The sequence below is a fragment of a genome, unplaced genomic scaffold (genome assembly GCF_019419815.1).
Source record: "Pyrus x bretschneideri cultivar Hongxiangsu unplaced genomic scaffold, Pyrus_bretschneideri_v1 Contig9, whole genome shotgun sequence".
Lineage (NCBI taxonomy): Eukaryota > Viridiplantae > Streptophyta > Magnoliopsida > Rosales > Rosaceae > Pyrus > Pyrus x bretschneideri.
In genome coordinates, this window is record NW_025999831.1 from 7,553,807 (window position 1) to 7,576,795 (window position 22,989).

The window sequence follows — 22,989 nt, forward strand, 5'->3', positions numbered from 1 at the left end:
AAGTGATGGATGGTAAACATGTTTTACATGAGGGAATCGATACTACAAAACTAGGGAAGGTAGTAGAGCTTTTACACTAGACAAAAGATAGCTTTTCTAAGGAAACTATTTCTAGAGGATTGAATCTGGGTTGATTTCAGCTTTCTGGATGCAAATCTTACTTGAGAGTAGAGTTTGCATGTTTGGTCGTTTGATTGGTTAAATGTCCTTGTCTCAGATGCTTGCTTTCCTCTTTATAGGCAATTTGGCCCGACTGCTTTTAGCTCTACTTTTGCCCAAAAGCTCTTTGAGGGTAGTGAGTCTTTATCTTTTTACTTGTAGTGCCACTAAAAAGTGTTTTTTGGCTGATAGTAGGTTGGTCTCCATCACTTGTCACTTTTGTCATAGGCACATGGTCTATGCCTTGGTTGAGAAGGCTTTTAATCCGCATCAGGCTTCAAGGTTGGGCTTCGGGTAATTGCAACCTATTTTAGCGCCTTTGGGCTTCCTTTCTACTATGCCCAATATTCAAATATTAAACCCAAACAGTGGCCCCTTTAATCATTGTTAAGTCTGCAATACGAGGCGTTAATGGTGATTAAAACGAACTGCATGCTCTTACTCGGGACTTGCACCATTTTAAACAGCCATTTTAACTAAACCTTTGCACTAACCCATCATCCCTAACGTTTACCATATAACCTTCACCTAAATCCTTTAGCCAAATACCTTAGCCATTTTAATCCTTCAAATTTCCAGAACTTCCTTGCTTTCATAGTAATTCGAACTTCCTTGTCTTCATAGTTTTTCTTACTTTCTATCTTCGATTATATTTCATCCTCTTTTCACAAATCATCGGCTCCAAAGATTTCTCGCCCTGCATATAAGTATGGAGAAGGCCTTGTTAACATGCATCGCCTTTTTAATGGCCTTCATCGTCTTCAGGCAGGCCTGAATACTTCAATTTTCTTTGAAGAAGGATAAGTACACTCCATGGGGCCTGCTTAGACTTCCAAGGTCCCTATTGTTAGGGAGAACAATATGCCCAAAGCTGATTGGTTCACCCCTAACCCATACTCGACCAAATCTGGCATTTCTTCTTCTAAGTGGTCATCCCACAGAAGAGGTTTCCCCCTCATAAAAGATAAAGCTTGGTTGAAGTGGGTAAATGAGCTCAAGCCTATCTTCAAAAATAAGTGGATGGACAATGGCCTCTACGAGCTCATCATGCTCTCTAAAGTCACAGTGGTTGCCAAGCTCGAGCTCCTGACCACAGCTCTCCTTTTTCTGGAACACTAGGACCAACACATTTGACTTTGGAATGGGTTATATGTCCCAAACTGTCATCGACATGGCTCAAATCTTTAGGCTAAAGCCCTTGGGCAAATGTTTAGACGTGACCCATGACTGGTCTTCCCCTTCTTAATCGACTGTTAAAGGTTCGGGCTACCCTGACTCCATTATTCAATTGGAGTACAATTCTTCAACATTCAAGAGCTACGGGACCTTATTCACCGGCTTCATCCCTTTTGCCAAGAAAACCTTCAGCCCGTCTTCAACCACCGCAAATAAGGACTAGGAGCATGTACTTTCTTTTGTACTAGCTCAACAAACACATTTTTCCCAATAAATCCAAGGGGGTGAAATTAGAGTGGATCCCCTTGCTGGAAACCCTCCATTCCTTCAAGGATGGCCCTTTCTTCTCACCCATCTCTACCATTTATTTTTGGAAATGACCAAAGGCGAGCCATTTGAGACCAACCTCAATGGGCCAGCCTGGATAGTCTAATTGTGGCTGCAATGGTACTTCCCTGATCTTCAGGCGCCTAACCTGGAGTTCCCCAAGGGAGTAACTCATCCCCGAATTTTGGCTAAGGCATCTCCCACCAATCACTCAACATTCTCCTGCCTCTATTTCTTCTGAGTTTGTAGAACTCGGGCAAATTTGGAATGGGGCACCTCGATCTTGAGAAGATACCTCTGGTTCTCAAGCCAAATTTTTCAAGATGCATTCGGGGAGGATGTTAGCCAATTTTACAATGAGAAGTTCATTAGCTGCATCCAACCGAGGGATCTGGCATGGGGAGTTCGAAGCGATCGTCATTATGAACGCGGGCTAGAAGTTTTCCACCCGAATTTCTGTGGTAGGCATCTAGGTTTCAGGTGAAGGAAAAATTTGTGAAAATAAGTTCATTTGAGCAACATCTATGCATGCGATTAACAATTAAAAGGCGGAATCATGCTTGTATGCACTCAAAAACAAAACTTTACCTATGAAATTCTAAACCTAGTAGTTATGGTGAACCAAGACTCAACTTAAGAACAAAGGGAGTTAAGAAATATTATACCTTCGTTGATTCCTCTTTGCATAAGCAAAGGCTAATCACCCAAGAGATAGGGTCTTCATTTGTTACTTCTTAGCTCCATGGATTTCTTGGATGAGATGGTGAATGGATTCTCCAAGTTCCCAAAATAGAGAACCTCTAAGTCTCTACACCAAGGAGAGCATTGATGAAGAGATAAGCAACCTAGAGGAAGTAAGATTGCTAGCTATTTTCCTCTAGGGTGGCCGGCTTCTTAGAGATAAATGAGAGCTTTGTCTTCTTATCTTTTCTCCAAAAGAAACCCTAAGGATGAAATGGCTATAAAGTTGCCTTTATACCACCTCACAATGGAGTGGCAAACTTGCAATTAAGGCAAGTTCACTACCTCTCTCTATACGGTCGGCCATTGTAGGTTATTTGGGCTTTGAAGCCCTTTGTGTTTTCAAGTTGTCATACAACTTGAGTTATTGGACTTGACATTCAAATCCCATTGGGCCTTACGGCCCAAAACTAACCTGAGGTCTATAACGAACATATTCGTTTGATTAATTAACATATTAATTAATCCTAACCATAAATAATTAAACCATTTAATTATCCTTACTCATTTCCATTGTTTCTTCAATCTCTTCCTTACTCGGTGTACGATCCATTAGGTTCCTTTTAGCGAGGCAATGGGCGATTAGAACTCTTCAAATCAATTGTGAATTGAAACTTACTTTTAATTCTCTGTTTAGTAATAATACACATTTAGGGCTTCCACAAACCATGAGTAACACCTAGCAGTATATCATGGCTACCCAAGCTAATCAGAATAGGTGGAGAACCTATTCAGTTTAGGATTACAATGCAATACGGTCTTTCTTTAATACAATACTCTTGACCACATTGTTTGGTTTAATAGTTTATTCATGTCTACTATCCAATGTAATTCATTTACTTATATGTTACCTTGAATGTGATTTGGAATGACTTCCTAAATCTCATTCATACTCTGGCCAGAGATTCTTAATCATATCATAGAGTATTCTCCCTTAAACAGTTTGAAGGTTAGAGACCCCTTATTACGCATTCACTTGCCTCTATGGCTAAGTGGCTTAACCCCAACTATGCCGTGGATACCCTTTGACAGAGTGACTTTGACATAGTCAAAGATCAAGGACTTAACCATAAGACAACTATGATGCCTCAGGTCAAACGACTACTTTGCATTATCCCAACCATGCGTTCTCATGTGACATGAGTATGAGAACTCATTGTTTATCGTGTTCAGTGGACTCATGCTCTATTGAGCACATACATGCTTGTCTTGGTGTCAGTCACACTAATGACTTGAGACTAGTCACTTTCCCTAAGAAAAGACATAGCACGTACTGATCTTAATGGACTGTCAATGCCCAATTGGCAATCCTATGATCAGGAACGTTTAGGATATGTATACGAAAGAGAATGGTTTCATGAATCTAACTTATTTAGATCACATTCTCCAATTACATATTCCTTGGACTTATCGTTTAAGCATATAACATTTATATGAGACGGCTTTAAACAATAATTTTTGCCCTTCATATATTAAACTAGATTAATTTAAGATGTGAAATGTTTGAAAAGTATCATCATATGATTGGCTTTAGGGCACATTTCCAACATCAGGCAAGCCATCCCAGTGCCCTTTTTTTACTTTATGCACTGTGGCTCTTCCTACCACCTCCGTTCTCACCAAGAAGTCACTTTTCGGACAACCCGGTGCAGTCATGAAGTGTTAAGCAAGATCACCCGAAAGTCCGTTGTGTTAAATTTTGAATACACTCCTTCTTTTTCCACTTGGTGGGAGGCCAAGTGGACCAAGAAGTATGAGGGAGATTTGTTGGAGGTCCACAACCGTCTCTTCAGGCAGCTTACCATCAAGTCATATCCCAAGCTAGATGAACTTGAGAACTGAAAGGAGATGTTCCACCAAAAGAACCAACTTCTTCTGATAGGTATCTTTCATTGCTTTAACCTGTATTTTATAATGTTTCCATAATCTGTCTTCTCTTAACACTTCCTTGGTTAACTTGATCTTTGCAACCCAAGGCAACACTGAAGAAGTGAATGTCAGGCTGGATAAAGAAGCTATGAATTCCTTGGTCATTCAGGAGGCTGTCAAACAAGAAGTTGGGTCCAGTCACGCTGCTGGAGAAGCTAGAGATGTCTCTGAGTTAATTGGAGACTCTGAGGATAAAGCCAAGCCTGCAATGGAGACTCAGGCAACTCGACAGACAAGGGCAACTGTGGTAGAGTCCTTTGAGTCTGAGCCCAATAAGTAGCCTCAGCCTCAACTCTTTATTCCACGTCTACAGGCAACCCCCACGAAGAAGAGAACTAAGGCCCAAACCTCCAAAGCTTCTAAACCCTCCCCTCCCTCTTTAGTTGAAGCAAGAAGGAAAAAACAGAAGTCTTCTAGTAATCAATCTTTTTTTCTTAGTTGTAGTTTCAATTTTTCGTGGGGTATGAGCTAATACCTTCTTCTGTCTTATGAGTAGGGCCTCAAACAACCAAAAGGCCAACTTTTGCTTCAAAAGATAAGCCATAGGCGTAAAGATGCACAAAAGGGATAAGAAGCTTCTTGACACTATCCTCGAGGAGCTAACGGTATGGCCTCTATTCTTTTGAGCACTTAGCTCTTTTCACAATCATCTCCCTTAATATTTGCACTGATTCCTAACTTATGTTTTGAAATAGGACACTAGAGGTGAAGGGACCACTCAACCCGAGCCTTCTTCTCCTCCTGCCCAAGCAGTGCATGCCTCCCCTTCTCGGGCTAAGTCTTCAAAGGTATACCTCTTTCTCACTCTTGGCTTTAGGCTTATGAATTTACCACTTTTGAAGTTAATGATCAACTTCCATTATTTTATAGGCCAAGGTTTAAGAATCTACACTTTCAGTTAGGCAAAGCTCTGCTCCTACTCATTCGACTCCTCATTCTGCACTGGTGGTGACTCCAACTTCCCAGTTTGATCCAAGGACTGAGGAGATGCCACACTTCATGGAGGATGACAGTAACTCGATGAGTACCTCTAGCTTGAACCTTTTTATCTTTAAGCTTTCTCTTTATTTTTACTTATCCTCTAGTTTTCCCTTTTTCAGTCTTCTCCAACATAGAAGGCCTATCAACATAAGCATATTGAAAAGCTTTCCCTTTTTCAGTCTTCTCTGTGGGATGTTAGAGATTTTTATATTGAAGAAGCATAAGTATATTGAAAAGGGTTAAGGTTAGCCTGTGCAGTCGCCACAAGTTAAACTTCAAAGTAAAGTAAAAAGTGAGTCAAGAGGGAAGTTGAAAAAGGAAGTCATTTCATTAAAAAAAGGAAGTTACAATGACCCTAGCCTAACAGATTTACATCTTCACCCAAAGTCATTATTCTAGAATAATAAGTTTGTAGAATTGTAAAGATTCTATTAGGTTCAGCTAAGATAGTACTGCTATTAGTCAATTGGGATTCATCATCCTCTATTTCCATATTCGCCTTCTTCACCTCTTCAATTTTTTGGTGAAGTTTACAAGAAATGGTCATTTATTTAGCCTTCAGCACAGAGAGCTACTCATCTAACTTCTGGATCTCAGAAGTCACCACCTTGATCCTATCTTCCATGATTGAACCTTTCATCCACCAGCTGTTGTATGGAGGCCGAAGTTCTAGAATGTTTCTCCTTGAAGCACTTCACCTAATTGGCTTGCCTATCAACCCACTGATGCTAATCCTTCAGAGCTTTCAAGTTCTCAAAATAGGAAAAGAAAGACTAGTATTGAACCTTCAATAGTTGATTGGCTTGTACAATTTAGTAATAGCCTTCTCTACATCATGAAGAGCCCTAAGACTAAAAGAAGTTGAGAAATCCCTCAAAGACCACTCTTGGAAGATTCGGCGTTGATCCTGAAAACTTTGAGGCTCAAAGGGATGCCTTGGGGACCTTAGCCTTATCTTAAGTTGTCCGAACTTTCTAAAGCGCTCGGGCAAAGATGTTGTCATAGGAATGCATGAAAAGGGTAGGGGCATCACTCCAACACCTTCGATGGTGACAGAGAGGGCAGGTATGGTTAGAAGAGAAGGAATGGGCCTAGTAGTAAGAATGGAAATGGCAGTAACAATCTTCTTCTTCTTTAGCCGAGGGATAAAGATCCTTATGATCCCAGGTGGCCTAGGAAGAGCTGCTTTGTACACCAAGGGCGGAGGAGAGTGGCCCGAGCCATCGCCAAAACACTGTTGCAAACCAAGGAAAAATGAGTTAAGGGGATGGTCCATGAATGAAGTTAGAGAAAAACTAGAAAAGAAAAGTTGGTTTACCTGAATTGAGCCTGAAGCCTTGGAATGAGGTGGAGGAGGTGTTGTTTCCTTTGGTGGTTGAGGATGATTAACCCTGCTTGTTGAATGAAGAATGATGCCCAAGCCCTCATCGAGGCTTATGAACATCAAAAGAAAAAACAAGTGTCAGTGAGCTAGTTTGTACAAAGCAAAAAAAGAAGTTTAAAAACTAGTATACCAGATATGCGACTTAAGATTATTGGTGAAGTACTTCTGTTACCATAGAAATCTAGGAAACCCTCAGGCTAGTCACATCTGAGACTACAAGGATCTCAAGGACTATTGGCTCCCCAAATGAAGTTGGTGGTTGTTGATAGGTCTTATGTGCTGAAGAAGACTGAAAATGGCAAAGTAGAGGATAAGTATAAATAAAGATAAAGCTTAAAGATAAAAAGGTCCCACTCACTGAGTTATTGTCGTCCTCCACAAAGTGTAGCATCTCCTCAATCCTTGGATCAAACTGGGAAGTTGGAGTCACCACCAGTGCAGATGGAGGAGTCAAAGGAGTAGGAGCAGAGCTTTGCCCAGCTGAAGGCACAGGTTCTCCAACCTTGGCCTATAAAAGAATGGAAGTTGATCATTAACTTCAAAAGTGGTAAAGTCATAAGCCTAAAGCCAAGAGCAAGAAAGAGGTATACCTTTGAAGACTTAACCTGAGAAGAGGAAGCATGTACTGCTAGGGCAAGAGGAGAAAAAGGCTCGGGCTGAATGGTCCCTTCACCTCTAATGTCCTATTTCAAAACGTAAGTTAGGAATCAATGCAAATATTGAAGGAGACTGATTGTGAAGAAGAGCTAAGTGCTCAAAAGAATAGAGGTCATACCATTAGTTCCTCGAGGATAGTGTCAAAAAGCTTCTTATCCCTCTGGTGCATCTCTACAACCAATGGCTCATCTTTTGAGCAAAAGTTGGCCTTTTGGTTGCTTGAGGCCCTACTCACAAGACAGAATAAGGTATTAGCTTATACCCCAAGAAAAATTGAAACTACAACTAAGAAAAGAAGATTGCTTACTAGAAGACTTCTGCCTTTTCCTACCCACTTCAACTGAAGATACAGGGAAGGGTTTGGAAGCTTTGGAGGTTTGGGCCCTAGTTCTCTTCTTCGTGGGGGTTGCCCAAGGACCTGGAATAGTGAGTTGAGGCTGAGGCTGCTCTTTGAGCTCGGACTCAGAGGACTCTACCATAGTTGCCTTTGCCCACCGAGCTACCCGAGTCTTCATTGCAAGCTAGGCTTCATTCTTAGACCCTCCAAATAACTGAGAGACATCCCCAACCTCTCCAGCAACATGACTAGACCCAGCTTCCTGTCTGGCAGCCTCAACCATAGCCTTCTGAACGACCAAGGCATCTGTAACTTCTTCATCCAGCCCAACGTCCATTTCTTCAGTGTTTCCTTAGGCTGCAAAGATTAAGCTAACCAAAGAAATGTTAAGAGAAGACAGATTTTGGAAACATCGTAAAATACAGGTTTAAAGCAATGGAAGATACCTATCAGAAGAAGTTGGTTCTTTTGGTGGACCATCTCCTTCTAGTTCTCAAGTTCATCTAGCTTGGGATAAAACTTAATGGTAAGCTGCCTGAAAAGATGGTCGTGGGCCTCCAGCAAGTCTCCCCCATACTTTTTGGTCTACTTGGCCTTCCATAAAGTGGAAAAAGAAGGAGTGCATTCAAAATTTAACAACACAGGCTTTTAAGCGATCTTGTTCATCACTTCAAGACTGCACTAGGCTACCCGAAAAGTGACTTCTTGGGGAGAATGGAGGCGGTAAGAAGTGCCACAATGCATAGAGTAAAAAAAGGGCATTACGATGGCTTGCCTGAAGCCTAGTTGCCTACCACAGAAATTTGGGAGGTAAACTTCTAGCTCATGTTCATAACCACAGTTGCTTCGAACTCCCCCTGCCATATCCTTCGGTTAGATGCAGCTAATGAACTTCTCCTTGCAAAATTGGCTAACATCATTGATAGGAGCATATTTAGGCGACTTAGTTGGCTTGTTCTTGTGCATTTATGTTGTTATTTCTTAGTTCTTTAAGTCTTTTAAGTCATTTTCGTATGTTTTCAGGTTCTAAAGGCTAAAGGAGCAAAGAAGTGCATTTTGGAGCCTTTTGGAGCACTTTTGGGCTAAGGATGGATAGCTTATGCTTGGAGCCAAAGTATTGGACGAAATTGAAGATCAAGTGGGCCTAGAATCGAAGGAAGAAGGAGGAATCAAGAATTGGAAACCAGTTTCTATTATGGGGAGTTTCTATTCTTGAAAGGTTTCCAATTGTGCAAGTTTCCGAATAATGTTGGTTGCCTAAATCACATGTTCTAGAAGCCCTAGACATGTCCTAAATTGTGCCGCACCTTACCTTCCTTTTCTCTCCCAAAAATCTGCAAGATTATGTCACAATCCCTTTCTTAAAAGTCTTAGCCGCACCTATACATTCCCTTTCACTCAAAATCTGCAAGTTTTGCACTTTCCCCTTCTTTTCCCCCTTTTGCCGCAAGACTTAGCCTTTTCCCCTAACTCCTGATTTCAATTACCTATTCTAAAGGGATTTAACTTAATTCCTGATTCTTAGAATTGATTTGGGGAATTAAACACTTACTTATTTCCTATGCAAGCCTTGCCGTGCACCTCCCTTGACCTTTCCTCTTCCTTGCCGTGCAAGGGAGAGGGTTCTTTCCTATTTCTAGAGCCTTTGACTTAATTTCTGATTACCTAAATAACCTAGGGTTTTAATTCCTCAAATCCTATAAATAAACATCCTTGTTGCAGCCACAAGACTCTTCATTCATTCACCATTCACGCCAGAAATTCATCCCACCTCTCTAACACATCCATACTTCACAATTCTCCATATTTTCTGCCCAAAACTAAACCTTGCCGTCCCCTATATCCATACCAACCCTAAATCCATCATTCTATATCATCCATAATCCCTAAACTCACCTTAAACCCTTGTGCCGCAGCAACTAGGAGAGGAAGGAGGCCTTGAACATTTCATGCTTGCAGATTGGAGCATTCTTAGGTGTACTTCGTTCTTGTTTTCAATGTTTACTTTGCTATTATCTTCTAAGTTTGCTATAATCATGAGTGGCTAAACCCCTAATTAGTTAGGGGAAAGTTTGAAGCCATGAACATGTTTGAGATATGAATTGATTTCTTCCAATTGTGATTTGTTAAGTTGTGATTGCAATTCAATTATCTGTTTTATTCATAACTTGTTCTTGTATGTTGATTAAGGATACATACTTAGTTTTCATGCATGAACTTGATGCTAGTTTATAAACGAGTTTCACCTAATCGTCACAAGTTTATAAACATGAGTAGTGAAGGTTGCTAGTCACAACCGCGTTAATTGAATTCTTGGCAAGAGTATCATGCATTCATAGTTACAATTGCCTCGTCAACACTTATGATTTTCATAGAGCGTAATGATCTCTCATTGTATCTCTTCTATGCATTCATGTTGAGGACTGTTGGAGAATAATTTGAATTGTCGCATGCATCATCCAATTCAATGACATAAGGAAAGTCTGAGGGTTAATTAGTGCATCACGGTTAACTTGGGGTGTTGAGCATCATAGTTAGTAAAAAGCAATTGGAGAATCGATTCATATACAAATGTGTCATGTGTGGAGAATGGACCTCTAACTAATCCATCCATCATCTTGTACCAAAATTCGTTTTACAATCTGCCTAGTTTTATAACTTGTTTTGTTATTTCAATTTTCGTCAAATCAAAAACCCCCTTTACTTTCTTGTTCTAAAGTGTTTAGAATCTCTTTAGTTTGTGTTTTAAAGTGTTTTGAATCAACCTATAATCTTAAATTCCTCCAAAATTGTGTTTAAGGTCAGAAACTGCCTAGTTAGTGTTTTTAGGCAGTTTTGAGTCTTTTGAACTTGTTTTGAGTCCTTTGAGTCTTTGTGAACGTTTTTAACTTTGTTTTTATGTTTTTGAGTCAGTTTAGAGGTTTTGGCAAGCCCTCTTAATCCCCGGTCTAGAACGATCCCTACTTGCATCCTTACTACAATTTGACAACAAGAGGGTTAATTTGAGTGCTTAATTATTTTCGCATCAATCATCCCCAAATGCAGCCTGAAAAATTTGGTCTAAGAACCAGGGGTATCTTCTCAAGACCGAGGTGCCCCATTCCAAGTATACCCGAGTCCTACAAACTCGAAAAAAATAGAGGTAGGATAATGTTGAGTGATTGGTGGGACATGCATCAGCCAAAATGCAGGCAGAAGCTATTCCCTCGGGGAACTGTAGGTTGGGCGCCCGAAACTTAGGCAAGTACCACTGCAGCTTAACTAAACCATCTAGGCTGGCCCATTGAGGTTGGTTTCAAATGGCTTGCATTTGGTCATTTCAAAGAGTAAACGATAGAGATAGGCAAGAAGAAATGGCTCCATGGCCACATCGTTGAAGGAATTGAAGGCTTTCACCAAAGGGATCCACTCCAACTTCACCCCCTTGGATTTATTGCGAAGCATGTGTTTGTTGAGCCAGTACAAAAGAAAGTATATGTGCTCTTAGTCCCTATTTGCGGTGGCTGAAGGTTTTCTTGGCAAAAGGGATGAAGCCCGTGAATGAGATTTAAGAACCAAGGGTATCTTCTCAAGATCGAGGCACCTCATTCCAAGTCTGCCCAAGTCCTACAAACTCAAAAAAAAATAGAGGCAGAAGAATGTTAAGTGATTAGTGGGACATGCCGCAGCCAAAATGCAAGCAGGAACTACTCCCTTAGGGAACTCCAGGTTGGGTGCCAAGCCACACTGGACCATCCAGGCTGGCCAATTGAGGTTGGTCTCAAATGGCTCGCCTTTGATCATTTCAAAGAGTAAATGGTAGAGATGGCCGAGAAGAAAGTGCCCCATGGCCACATCGTTGAAGGAATTGAGGGCTTCCACCAAGGGTATCCACTCCAATTTCACCCCCTTGGATATATTGGGAAAGATGTGTTTGTTGAGCCAATACAAAAGAAAGTATATGTGCTCCTGGTCCCTATTTGTGGTGGCTGAAAGCGAGCTGAAGGTTTTCTTAGCAAAAGCGATGAAGCCTGTGAATGAGGTATCATAGCTCTTGAAAGTTGAAGAATTGTACTCTAATTGAATGATGGAGTTAGGGTCGCCCGAACATTTAACAGTCGGGCAAGAAGGGGAAGACCAGTCATGGGTCACATCCACGCATCTACCCCATAGCCTTAGCCCTAAGACTTGAGCCATGTCGAGGATGGTTAGGGACATATGTCCCATTCGAAAGTCAAATGTGTTGGTCCTAGTGTTCCAGAAAATGATAGATGTGGTAAGGAGCTCAGGCTTGGCAACCACTGTGACTTTAGAGAGCATGATGAGCTCGTAAATGCCATTGTCCATCCACTTTTTTTTAAGATATGCTTGAGCTCACTTACCCACTTCGACCAAGCTTCATCTTTCATAAGAGGGAAGCCTCTTCTATGGGATGACCACTTGGAAGAAGAAATGCCAGATTCGGCCGAATATGAGTTAGGGGTGAACCAATCAACTTTGGGCATATTGTTCTCCTTAGCAATAGGGACCCTGGAAGTCCAAGCAGTCCCCAGGGAGTCTATTCCTCCCTCTTCGAAGAAAATTGAAGTATTCAGGCCTACCCAAGGGCTATGAAGGCCATTAAGAAGGAGACGCATGTTAACAATGCCTTCGCCAGACTCATATGCAGGGCAAGAAGTCTTTGGAGCCATTAGATGATTTGTGAAAAGAGGATGGAAGAGAATCGAAGACAAAAAGAAAGAAGAACTGTGAAGGCAAAGAAGTTCTGGAAATTCGAATGATTAGAATAGCTAAGGTATTTAGCCGAAGGATTTAAGTGAAGGTTATATGGTAAACGTTAAGGATCGTGGGTTAATGCAAAGGTTTAGTTAAAACGGCTGTTTAAAATGGTGCAAGTCCCAAGTAAGAGCATGCAGTTCGTTTTAATCATTATTAACGCCTTGGATTGTAGACTTAACAATGATTAAAGCGGGCACTGTTTGGGTTTAATATTTGAATATTGGGCTTATTAGAAATGAAACCCAAGGGTGCTAAAACGGGGTCGCAATTGCTCAAAGCCCAACCTTGAAGCCTAATGCGGATTAAAAGCCTTCTCAGCCAAGGCATAGGCCATGTGCCTATGACTGAAGTGACAAGTGATGGAGCTCAACCTACTATCAGCCAAAAAGCACTTTCTAGTGGCACTAAGAGCAGTCGGGCCAAATTGCCTATGAAATGGGAAACAAGCATCTAAGACAAGGACACTCAACCAATCAAACAACCAAACATACAAACTCTGCTCTCAAGCAAGATTTACATCCAGAAAGCTGAAATTAACCCAGATTCAGTCCTTCTAGAAATAGTTTCTTTAGAAAATCTATCTTTTGTGTAGTGTAAAAGCTCTGCTACATTACCTAATGTTGTAGTATCGAATCCCTTGTGTAAAACTTGTTTACCATCCATGCCTTTTAGTGCACAACCTTTGTAAACTTAAAGAGAAGTGGCTACATGAGGTTCAACCTTGCCAGACAAGGTGAAATCTTGCACGAATCTCTTTGTTTGTCCTTTAAATTAGTAGATTTATCATCTACATGTACTTTTCAGCATGTATTCAAGTTATTCCTAGTAATTTTCTACCTAAGTGTCCCATTTGCATCCGAATCTGGTTAACTTAAGGAACCTGTTTTCATTAAGAACAACCTGGAATCAACCAAATGGTATAAAATGGCTCTGGACTCCTTTCATTCGAACATACAAGATCATGAACTAAAAGTCCTTGTTTACAAGGCAAAAAAAAGAACTTGATGCAAACCTAACTCATCTGCAACAATCCTTTGATAACAAGAAGTTTGAGTAACTTGGGGCGCAAGTAATCGACTTAAACCAAATTTTCTCTACATCTGCTATACTGAGATAACAATGGCATGCCAAGCTTGTTGTTAGTTTTGATTGTGAGCCTTAAGGCCTATACCTAAGGCCCCACAAAGGCACCTTTCAAAACTAACTTTGTACTCTTCTTGCAGCATATCAAGCAGCAAGAAGCCAGCAGATACCAACACAAACACACCAAGTGCCATTCACCCCAAGGGAGCTGTGCGAGGAGCCAGCCATCCTTTTGCCTCGAACAGTGGCATCTCGTGTCAATCAAGCGTCATGTGAAGAACTCATAAGTGATGAATGATTCACATGAGACACCACTTATCCATGCTAAGAAAGTCTTTCTCATAAAAGACACATACCTCCCAACCTTCAATGTGAAAAACAAAAATGTTCATTTACCTCTAAGTAACCGATTCTTTTTCTTTTCGATCAAGCAAAACAAAATTTCCTACCTGATCCACTCATGGTGTAACCTTCCTTGCAAGCTATATACAGTAATGAGCTTATGCCTAAGCAGCACAAAGGGAGAAATGTTGGAAAAGTTTGATTTAACTCGAGCCGACTAAGCCAGTCCCCTCATGCCGCATAACCAAGTTTTACCAAGCTTCCCACAAACGTACGAGATAACTTATCGACCTCCATCTGGTATGACATTACAACCGTTGAAGACCAGATGATTAACAGTATTGAACTAGATTGATAGAGTAACCAGATTCACGCCAACATACATAAAAGAATATTAATCGGACATCTTCAATAGCAACCAGCCAACTGACCAAAATAACAAGATAGCAGAACTTTCCATATATATTTGCAGTGTAAACTTGTCGATATAATGGCAAAACATAGTAAGCATTATCAAATGATTAACATAGCAGGAGGGAAAGAACCTATTAATTCCCGCACAAAATACATTGGATTTAAAGCTATTTTTTCCCCAGAAAATAAAAGGTGTGGAGCTGGAGAATTTGTTACCCTATTCTCAGTCTGATAAGGGTAATTGATAGCAAGTCATTATGAACACTATTGGCTTATGGCTATCAGTATCACCTGCGAACCAATGCGGAAACAATCCCAGCTGCTATAAGCCCAACAGCACTAACAGTAATGCCGATTCCAACAAAGCCATCTGCATTTAAAACAATGTGTTTACGATCCATCTGATTTGACGCTACAATGCAGCCACAAAAATATAAACTGGAATTCTAGTTAATACCTTTAGCTATTTTATCCTTGACGGTCTTCTTAAGGGTCAGAGCCTGTCTCCATTCAGGGGCAATCTGCAAATCGAGCATGAATATTGTACGAACGTTAGAAATCAAAATAGCAGGAAAATGCAGGAAACTCATTTTTAAGCCAGCAAAAGGTCAAAGTCACAAAGTTTCTAACTACAAGACTGAGTTAAATAATAAACGACAAGTAAATGTCACCATGCTAATAATCCGCTAATTACTAAAGATGCTCAAACATAGTGCACACTCAACGTTCCAGAAACGGACCACGCATTTGAAGGTTATTATTGGAAGAAGCAATGTGTGCTGTTACAGACAGCACGGCAAGCATGGGTGCATGATTGCTGAATCTGGAAAGGAAAGGCAGCAAGGAAGAAGCAATGTGTGCTGTTACAGACAGCACGGCAAGCATGGGTGCATGATTGCTGAATCTGGAAAGGAAAGACAGCAAGACAGCAAGGGTGTGCATGTGATTGCTGACTCATGGAGAGCAGGGAGGTTGCTGCATGTGTGATGTTGCATCCGAAGCTTTCTTTGTATTGTGTATAAGTATGCCTTCCCATAAGGCTTTCTAAGAAATGAAATGTATTACAATTCAAATCAGAAAATTCAACATGGTATCAAAGCAGGAAAAATAACCTGCTTCTGCATTTCTTCCAGCTGATCGTATTCCATCTCCAACGTGGTGGAAGAGAATTCTTATTCGTTTGGAGATGAAAATTCCCAGATACCTTCCTCCTCAACCGTGTCTGAGGTGGATGTCAATCCAAATCAAAGATTAAGCTCGGTCTTGTTAAATGAGTTTAATTACTTACCTTGGTCAAGAGCAGTGAGTCTTGCCCTAGGTGGAAGGTCCAAGCTAGGGTTCATAAATGGAAGCATCGAAGTTCCTGATGTTTCTTCACCAACTTATGAAATCTGGCTTTGCAAGGATCAGCTAGTTATGTCATGGCTCCTAAATTCCATGGAACGTAAACTAGCTGAAATATTCAGTTATTCTGAATCATCATTCAAACTATGGGAGACAGTCAAGGAGATGTATGGCAGCCAGAACAATGTTGCACGTGTGTTTCAATTAAAGAAGAACATTTCCAACATACAACAAGAAGGAAAGCCCTTTGTTCAACTTCTAGGCAGCATGAAGAGCATGTGGAATGAGCTGGAAATGTATCGGCCTCACACAACTGAGGCGTCTTTACTATTGAAAAGGGCAGAAGAAGACAAGATATTCCAACTCTTGTCAAGTCTCGATTCAGGATACGAAGACCTACGAAGCCACATACTCATGAACCCCGAACTACCTTCCTTCACCAGCGTATGTGCAACAATCCAACGTGAAGAAGTACGAAGGAAAGTCATGAACACTGGCACAAAGACCAGTGTAACTGAAGCAAGGGTTTATCTAGCCAACGAAAGAAAATACAAAGTGAAGAATCCACACTTAAAGTGCCAACACTGCAACTATACTGGTCACGTTAAGGAGACATGCTAGATTTTACATCCAGAATTAAAGCCAGAGTTCATGAAGGATAACAAGGGCTCACAAAGACTGAACCGTGCACCACATAGAGCCAATAATGCAACTACCTCAACCTCTCATAGGTCTGATGCACTCAAGAGCTTCACTGCAAATCCAGCTGCACTCATAAATGAATTTGCAGTGTATCTTCAAAGCAAGAAAGAAAGGATTAAGAGTGACCAAACGGTAGGCTTTGAAGATGGAAATTCAATAGCTTTGTTAGGCAAGTTTGCTGGATTTCTGACAGAAACACAACACATGGCCCAAGATGACATGCAAGGTATCATGACTGCTTTTAAAACTGCTCTTAATGTAAATATGATGCATGATTTGTGGATTGTTGATTCGGGTGCCACAGATCATATGACCAACCATGTTTCTAAGTTTCACAAGTTTGAAAATTTTTCAAAACCGTCTCAAGTCTCAACTGCCAATGGTGAGAGTTCTAAGGTTTTAGGGAAGGGAAATATCAACTTAATATCGGACAAAATTGAGTCAGTAGCCTTATTTGTTCCTTCTTTTCCATTTCAACTTCTATCTGTGGGAAAAATCACTAATACCTTAAATTGTTTGGCCATTTTCTCTCCTCACAATGTCATTTTTCAGGATTGCCTCACCAAGAAGACGATTGGTGAAGGGTTTTACCTAGATGGCCTCTATTACATATCAAAAAACAGTCCCAGAGGATTTCAAGCCAAGTCCAGTCCATCCCAAGATAGTCAATTGTGGCATCAACGTATAGCTCATCCTTCCTAACCTGTTTTGTCTTCCTTGTTTCCAAACTTAGGGAATGATTTAATTTCGTGTGAAACATGTCATTTGTCTAAAGCCACCAGATTGTCTTTTACCTCATCCTTATCTAGGACTAGTAAAGTTTTCGAACTAGTTCACTCAGATGTATGGGGACCAACGTTTGAATCTTTTGATGGTTATAAGTATTATGTAACTTTTGTCGATGATTTCTCTAGAGCCACATGGTTGTACCTTTTAAAGTCTAAGAGTGAAGTGATTGAAGTTTTTAAGGATTTTCACAATCTTGTTAAGAACCATTTTTCCTCTCAAATTCAAACCTTAAGATCTGACAATGGCACCGAATATATGTCCCATATCATGTCATTATATTTGAGCAAGCATGGTATCATGCATCAAACAAGTTGTGTCGGCACACCTCAACAAAATGGTGTAGCTGAAAGGAAAAATCGTGACATTCTGGAAAAAAACGAGAGTATTAATGTTACAAATGAACGTACCAAAGAGATTTTGGTCACAAGGAGTCATGGCGGCTGTGTACATCATCAATAGACTTCCTAGCCGAGTCTTGGGATTTAAATCTCCACTTGAAGTCATGAAAGGAAGAAAAATCGACCTTTCACATCTTAGAGTCTTTGGCTGTGTTTGTTTTGTTCATATACAGTCACACCATCGAGATAAGTTGGATCGTAGAACTCTCAAATGTATTTTTCTTGGTTATTCATCAACACAAAAAGGATATAAGTGCTATGATCCTCAACTAAGAAAAATAATTGTATCTAAAGATGTACGATTCCATGAAGCTAACCCTTTTTTCAGCAAATCACATGAAGCCACAAGTCAGGGGGAGTGCATCTTAGACCTAATTCCTCTACCAAGAATCTGTACTTCTACACCTCCCATTGAAGTCAATAATGAAGGTACTCATCCTGATGACTCGGTGCATGATGATGACAACGGCAACATAGAAAATCCTCAAGGTGTGGATGACAATTTGAACGAGGATGAGACAAACCTCCTAGTACCTCGACGCAATCCTCGGCGTGATAGACAACCTCCCACAAGGTTTCAAGATTTTGTCACATATAAACCGAGGCATCCAATTTCAAATTGCGTGTCGTATCAAAAGGTAACTCCATCTCATGCTGCCTTTCTTAACAACATTTCAAGTCACAGTGAGCCTCAAAACTTTTATGAGGCTAATAATCAAGTTGTGTGGAAAGAAGCAATGAGAGATGAACTCAAAGCACTAGACCAACACAAAACCTGGAGCATCACCAAACTTCCACAAGGAAAAAAGGCAGTGGGCTGTAAGTGGATCTATAAGATCAAGTTTAATTCTGATGGTTCGATTGAGAGGCATAAAGCCAGGCTGGTGGCTCGAGGATTCACTCAAACATTTGAGGTGGATTACAAGGAAACATTTGCTCCTGTTGCAAAAATGAACTCAATAAGGGTTTTATTGTCTGTTGCCGTCAATAAAGGTTGGTCTATGTATCAAATGGACGTGAAGAACGCCTTTCTACATGGTGATCTTGAAGAAGAAGTTTATATGAGATTGCCACCAGGACACCCTCAAAGCCAAGAGCCTAATTTGGTGTGTAAGTTACATAAGTCAATTTATGGACTGAAGCAATCACCACGTGCTTGGTATGCAAAACTAAGTACCGTTCTTCATAGCATTGGTTTCAAAAGGAGTAATGCAGATTCATCATTATTTGTTCGCACAAGAGCTGCAAGCAAATTAGTTGTGTTGATATATGTTGATGACTTAATAATTACAGGTGATAATGCTGCTGAAATCACCACACTCAAACAGTCACTTCAACAACAATTTGCGGTTAAAGATCTTGGGGTGTTGAAGTATTTTCTTGGAATTGAAATGGCATCTTCTTACAAGGGACTATTTCTTAATCAACGAAAGTACGTCATGGACCTACTTAAAGATGCCAATATGAGTGATGCCAAGCCTGCACTTACCCCTCTTGATAGCAAGCTCAAGCTTGACTTGGGAGACACGCCACTCTCGGATATCAGCTTATATCAGAGGCTTGTCGGCAAGCTGATCTACCTAACGATCACCAGACCAGACATCTCACATTTAGTAAGTATTGCCAGTCAGTTCATGCACTCTCCCACCATCGAGCATCTGAACCTTGTCAAAAGAATCTTACGTTACTTAAAAGGGTCTGTTGGTCGTGGCATCCTCATGGCAAAGAATGACAACACTCAAATCATGGGGTACTGTGATGCTAATTGGGCAAGAAACGCAATCGATCGCAAGTCCACCACTGGTTATTGTACCTTTGTTGGTGGAAACCTGGTCACGTGGAAGAGCAAGAAACAAACTGTCATCGCAAGATCAAGTGCCAAAGCTGAATATCGTGCAATGGCCTCAACCGCGTGTGAGCTGATATGGCTGAAAGGACTTTTATGTGACTTAGGTGTGTTCACAGCTCAACCAATGACCTTATTTTGTGACAACCAGGCTGCCATGCACATAGCATCAAACTCCGTCTTTCACGAGAGGACGAAGCATGTTGAAGTCGACTGTCACTATGTCCGTGAACAAGTACAGTCGCAGGTGATTCAGACACATTATGTAAAAAGCTTCGATCAGCTGGCTGATATATTCACCAAACCTCTGGCTTCTCATCAGTTTCAAAGACTCCTCTCCAAGCTTGGATCCATCAACCTACTGGATCCAGCTTAAGGGGGAGTATTGGAAGAAGCAATGTGTGCTGTTACAGACAGCACGACAAGCATGGGTGCATGATTGCTGAATCTAGAAAGGAAAGACAGCAAGGAAGAAGCAATGTGTGTTGTTACAGACAGCATGGCAAGCATGGGTGCATGATTGCTGAATCTGGAAAGGAAAGACAGCAAGGAAGAAGCAATGTGTGCTATTACAGACAGCACGGCAAGCATGGGTGCATGATTGCTGAATCTGGAAAGGAAAGACAGTAAGACAGCAAGGGTGTGCATGTGATTGCTGACTCATGGACAGCAGGAAGGTTGCTGCATGTGTGATGTTGCATCCGAAGCTTTCTTTGTATTGTGTATAAGTATGCCTTCCCATAAGGTTTCTAAGAAATGAAATGTATTACAATTCAAATCAGAAAATTCAACAGTTACCTTCAAAATGTCAACTTTTATTGATGGTTCAATAAACAGATCCTACGTACAAATAGCATTGTTCTGGCCAGACTTTCACTTAATGATGGTCACCAATCATATGATCAATGCAAGACACATGAACATGTCGCAGGTAAGAGAGGTGACTATGTCCCTACAAGTTTTCTAGTAAAATTTGGTGCAATCCAAAGAAAGTTAAGAACAAACCTCTAAGCATTGCTCCACTAGATGCCGGCAAGTTGAATATTCCCCGGTTCTGAAGTATCCAACAGCCAGAAGGTAAAGCTTCTCTCTTTGATGCAAAGGGGAGCTACTGTTGGCCAATGAAGCTGTACTAACAGAAACATAATCAGGTCATATGAGAAATTATATAATGGGTCAGGATTGGAGGACACACTTTATGACAAACATTTTGACACCTATTTTTGTAGGGCCCACTCTGTAACTTGTTCCAACAATCTGAACCGTTTATCTTTTTAAATGTTCCTTCAAAGATCATGTCTACTAAAAATCACCTAAATCCAAAATCATATGACTGTTGGATTAAATGATAGTCATTTTAGCATTTCTTTGCAAAATCGTATTCGTCTATTTTTTTCACTACAAATGAATGTTTTAATGGTTTTGTATTTGTCTAATTTGTTGCAAAAATGATCTATGAATGATAAATAAAAATATAAACAGCTCGGATCGTTGAAAAACATTGCAAAGTGGGCTTAACAAAATGGTTGTCAAAATGTGTCTCCTAATCCATATATAATACTTTAATTTTTTTTTTTTTTTTTAAATGAAAAGTACAATCAATGAAATAAAAGATTGGTAGAATTTTGGTATGCAGAAGTTATCAATTACAAGAAACGGGGAAAGGCTCAGCTTGTTGTAGTTTATAAAATTTGTTGTGTCATGGATGGTTGGGTTTACGACAGAAAGAAGCAAAAAGAACATTACTATAGTTAATTTATGGTCCAACATATCCAGAAAATACGAGGCAAAAAACTTCTTCCCCCTTTCTCCTTCACACCTCTCTTCTCGTTTTCATCTTCCATCTCCCGTCTCCCTCTTCAATAATTATAAAACAAAAGACAACAGGTCCGTTTGATGAACATTTTGTTTTTGTTTCTGTGTTTGAGATACAAAGGAAATACATGAAGAAATGAGGGATATAGCAGAGTGGAGGAAGGATAGTACGAGAGATGAATAAGAAATACACAAGGAAATGCACACTATTAAAAAACCATAAATTATTCTGCATTATTTTCACTTTTCAAGATTTTGTTTTCATTCATTGTTCTCTATTTCTTCCCCACTCTCCTATCACCCCTCTTCATCCCTCCTTTCCCCATATACTTTTCTCATATCCCAAACACAACAACTGAAAACGAGATAATTATCAAACAAGCCCAAAATTTAACCCAGGAAAATGTTGTATACCCTTGGAAACACTTTTAAACAATTAGAGATCAACCGTGAAAGTAATCATGAATTCAATGGTCGAAGAAGAAATCGAAAACACCAGCTCAAGACCAGAAAATTAAATTAACAAAAGCTAATAGCTTAAGCCAAATTTGCAGAATTAAATTAAAAATTAGATGAAATGCAGCTTATGGCTATTCAAAATAATAATTGTCAGCAAAAATGTTACCTTCAAGCATTGCAATTCCACGCTGCACATCTTCCGGTTGCCTTGAGTGAACAAGCGCCCATGACAACCGCATAATGCTTTCGCTCTTGTGTTCATCCGAGTCACCCTTGTTGGCCTCTGCTACTTCTTTCTCACACCCCTAATAATTTTAATCAATTCAGAAAAATAAAAAAAGAACAAATGAAAATAGATTAAAATCAAAAGAAAGAGGAACCCAGATCTCTGATTGGATTTTCTTTGGGAATTTTCTCGGGAAACAAACGGAAAATGAACAATGTAATGTATGAACTCACGTGGATGACGTCGCCATCGCACCAGGGGATCTCATCGCCACCGCCACCGCTGAAAAGGTTAGCGACGGAATCGAAGAACTTGTCGAACAACTGTTCCATTTTTGTGAGAATGTCAACGATGAAAAATGGTCGACTCTCAATTTGCATGCATGGTCTTACTTCGTGGGGATTGGTTTGGATTGGATTGCTATCTATAGGTTTCCCCAAAGATATTTTCGAATCATTTTCTAATTTAGATATTTAGAGGTCTTTAGGTATTGTCTTTTGAAAGAAAGGCTGAAATTTGTCAAAATTAACGTGAATGATCCACGTTGAAACAATGAAGAAATAGGAAGCACTAATATTTTGACTCGAAAAGTTTGTTGTATTCCGCTTTATGGCATGCACCAGAACAATAAAAAGTAATGAATTTTTCTTATTTTTCTACGAGTACGAGAAAAATTGCTATTGAGAAAGTAATACTCACACTTACTACAAATTCTCTCTCTGTTTTCTAATTCATAACTCGTTATCATCGTGGTAGTAGTCTATTTGATTTATTTGAATGCTTTGCATAAGGGCATTGTTCTTTTATACATCTCTTCATCACCAGCTATGTGCTCGCGTCTTATTCCCATAAAGACATGAAAATGCTTTGCCTTCTCATAGTTTTTATGTTATTGCCTGCTTGTATGATTTGTTATTTGGTTTACCACCGAGTTAATTATAATGTGAATGGTGTGGTATTAGTTAGGGGTGGGTACGATTCGGTTCGGTGCGGTGCGGTTTTGAAGTTAAAATCAAAATGAAACCAAACCGTTTGGTTCAGTTTGGTGCGGTTTCAAACGGTATCGATTCAGTTTTTAAGAAAAAATATACAATTTAAAATACGAAACGCTCGTTATCTCAA

At 40.1% G+C, this 22,989-nt stretch overlaps 1 protein-coding gene across 1 annotated transcript; it reads right to left on the bottom strand.

Annotated features, from left to right (window-relative positions):
• Positions 1-14,334: 14,334 nt before the first annotated feature.
• LOC125473510 (mitochondrial fission 1 protein A-like) lies at positions 14,335-22,303 on the bottom strand. The gene is made up of 5 exons (XM_048576415.1): positions 22,101-22,303; positions 21,808-21,946; positions 20,373-20,494; positions 14,746-14,809; positions 14,335-14,658 (listed from the first exon to the last, which is right to left on the bottom strand). The coding sequence occupies exons 1-5, from the start codon at positions 22,245-22,247 to the stop codon at positions 14,576-14,578; spliced, it is 555 nt and encodes a 184-aa protein (XP_048432372.1). The 5' UTR covers positions 22,248-22,303; the 3' UTR covers positions 14,335-14,575.
• Between the last annotated feature and the right edge of the window lie 686 nt (positions 22,304-22,989).

What these genes read in the sequence shown, in the direction of transcription:
- LOC125473510 (XM_048576415.1), bottom strand. Translation starts at nt 22,247, where the DNA reads ATGCAAATTGAGAGTCGACCATTTTTCATCGTTGACATTCTCACAAAA. An exon ending in TGGAATTGCAATGCTTGAAG is followed by an intron (nt 20,495 to 21,807) that starts GTAACATTTTTG and finishes CTGTTAGTACAG; the next exon opens with CTTCATTGGCCAACAGTAGC. An exon ending in CAAGGATAAAATAGCTAAAG is followed by an intron (nt 14,659 to 14,745) that starts GTATTAACTAGA and finishes TTTTAAATGCAG; the next exon opens with ATGGCTTTGTTGGAATCGGC.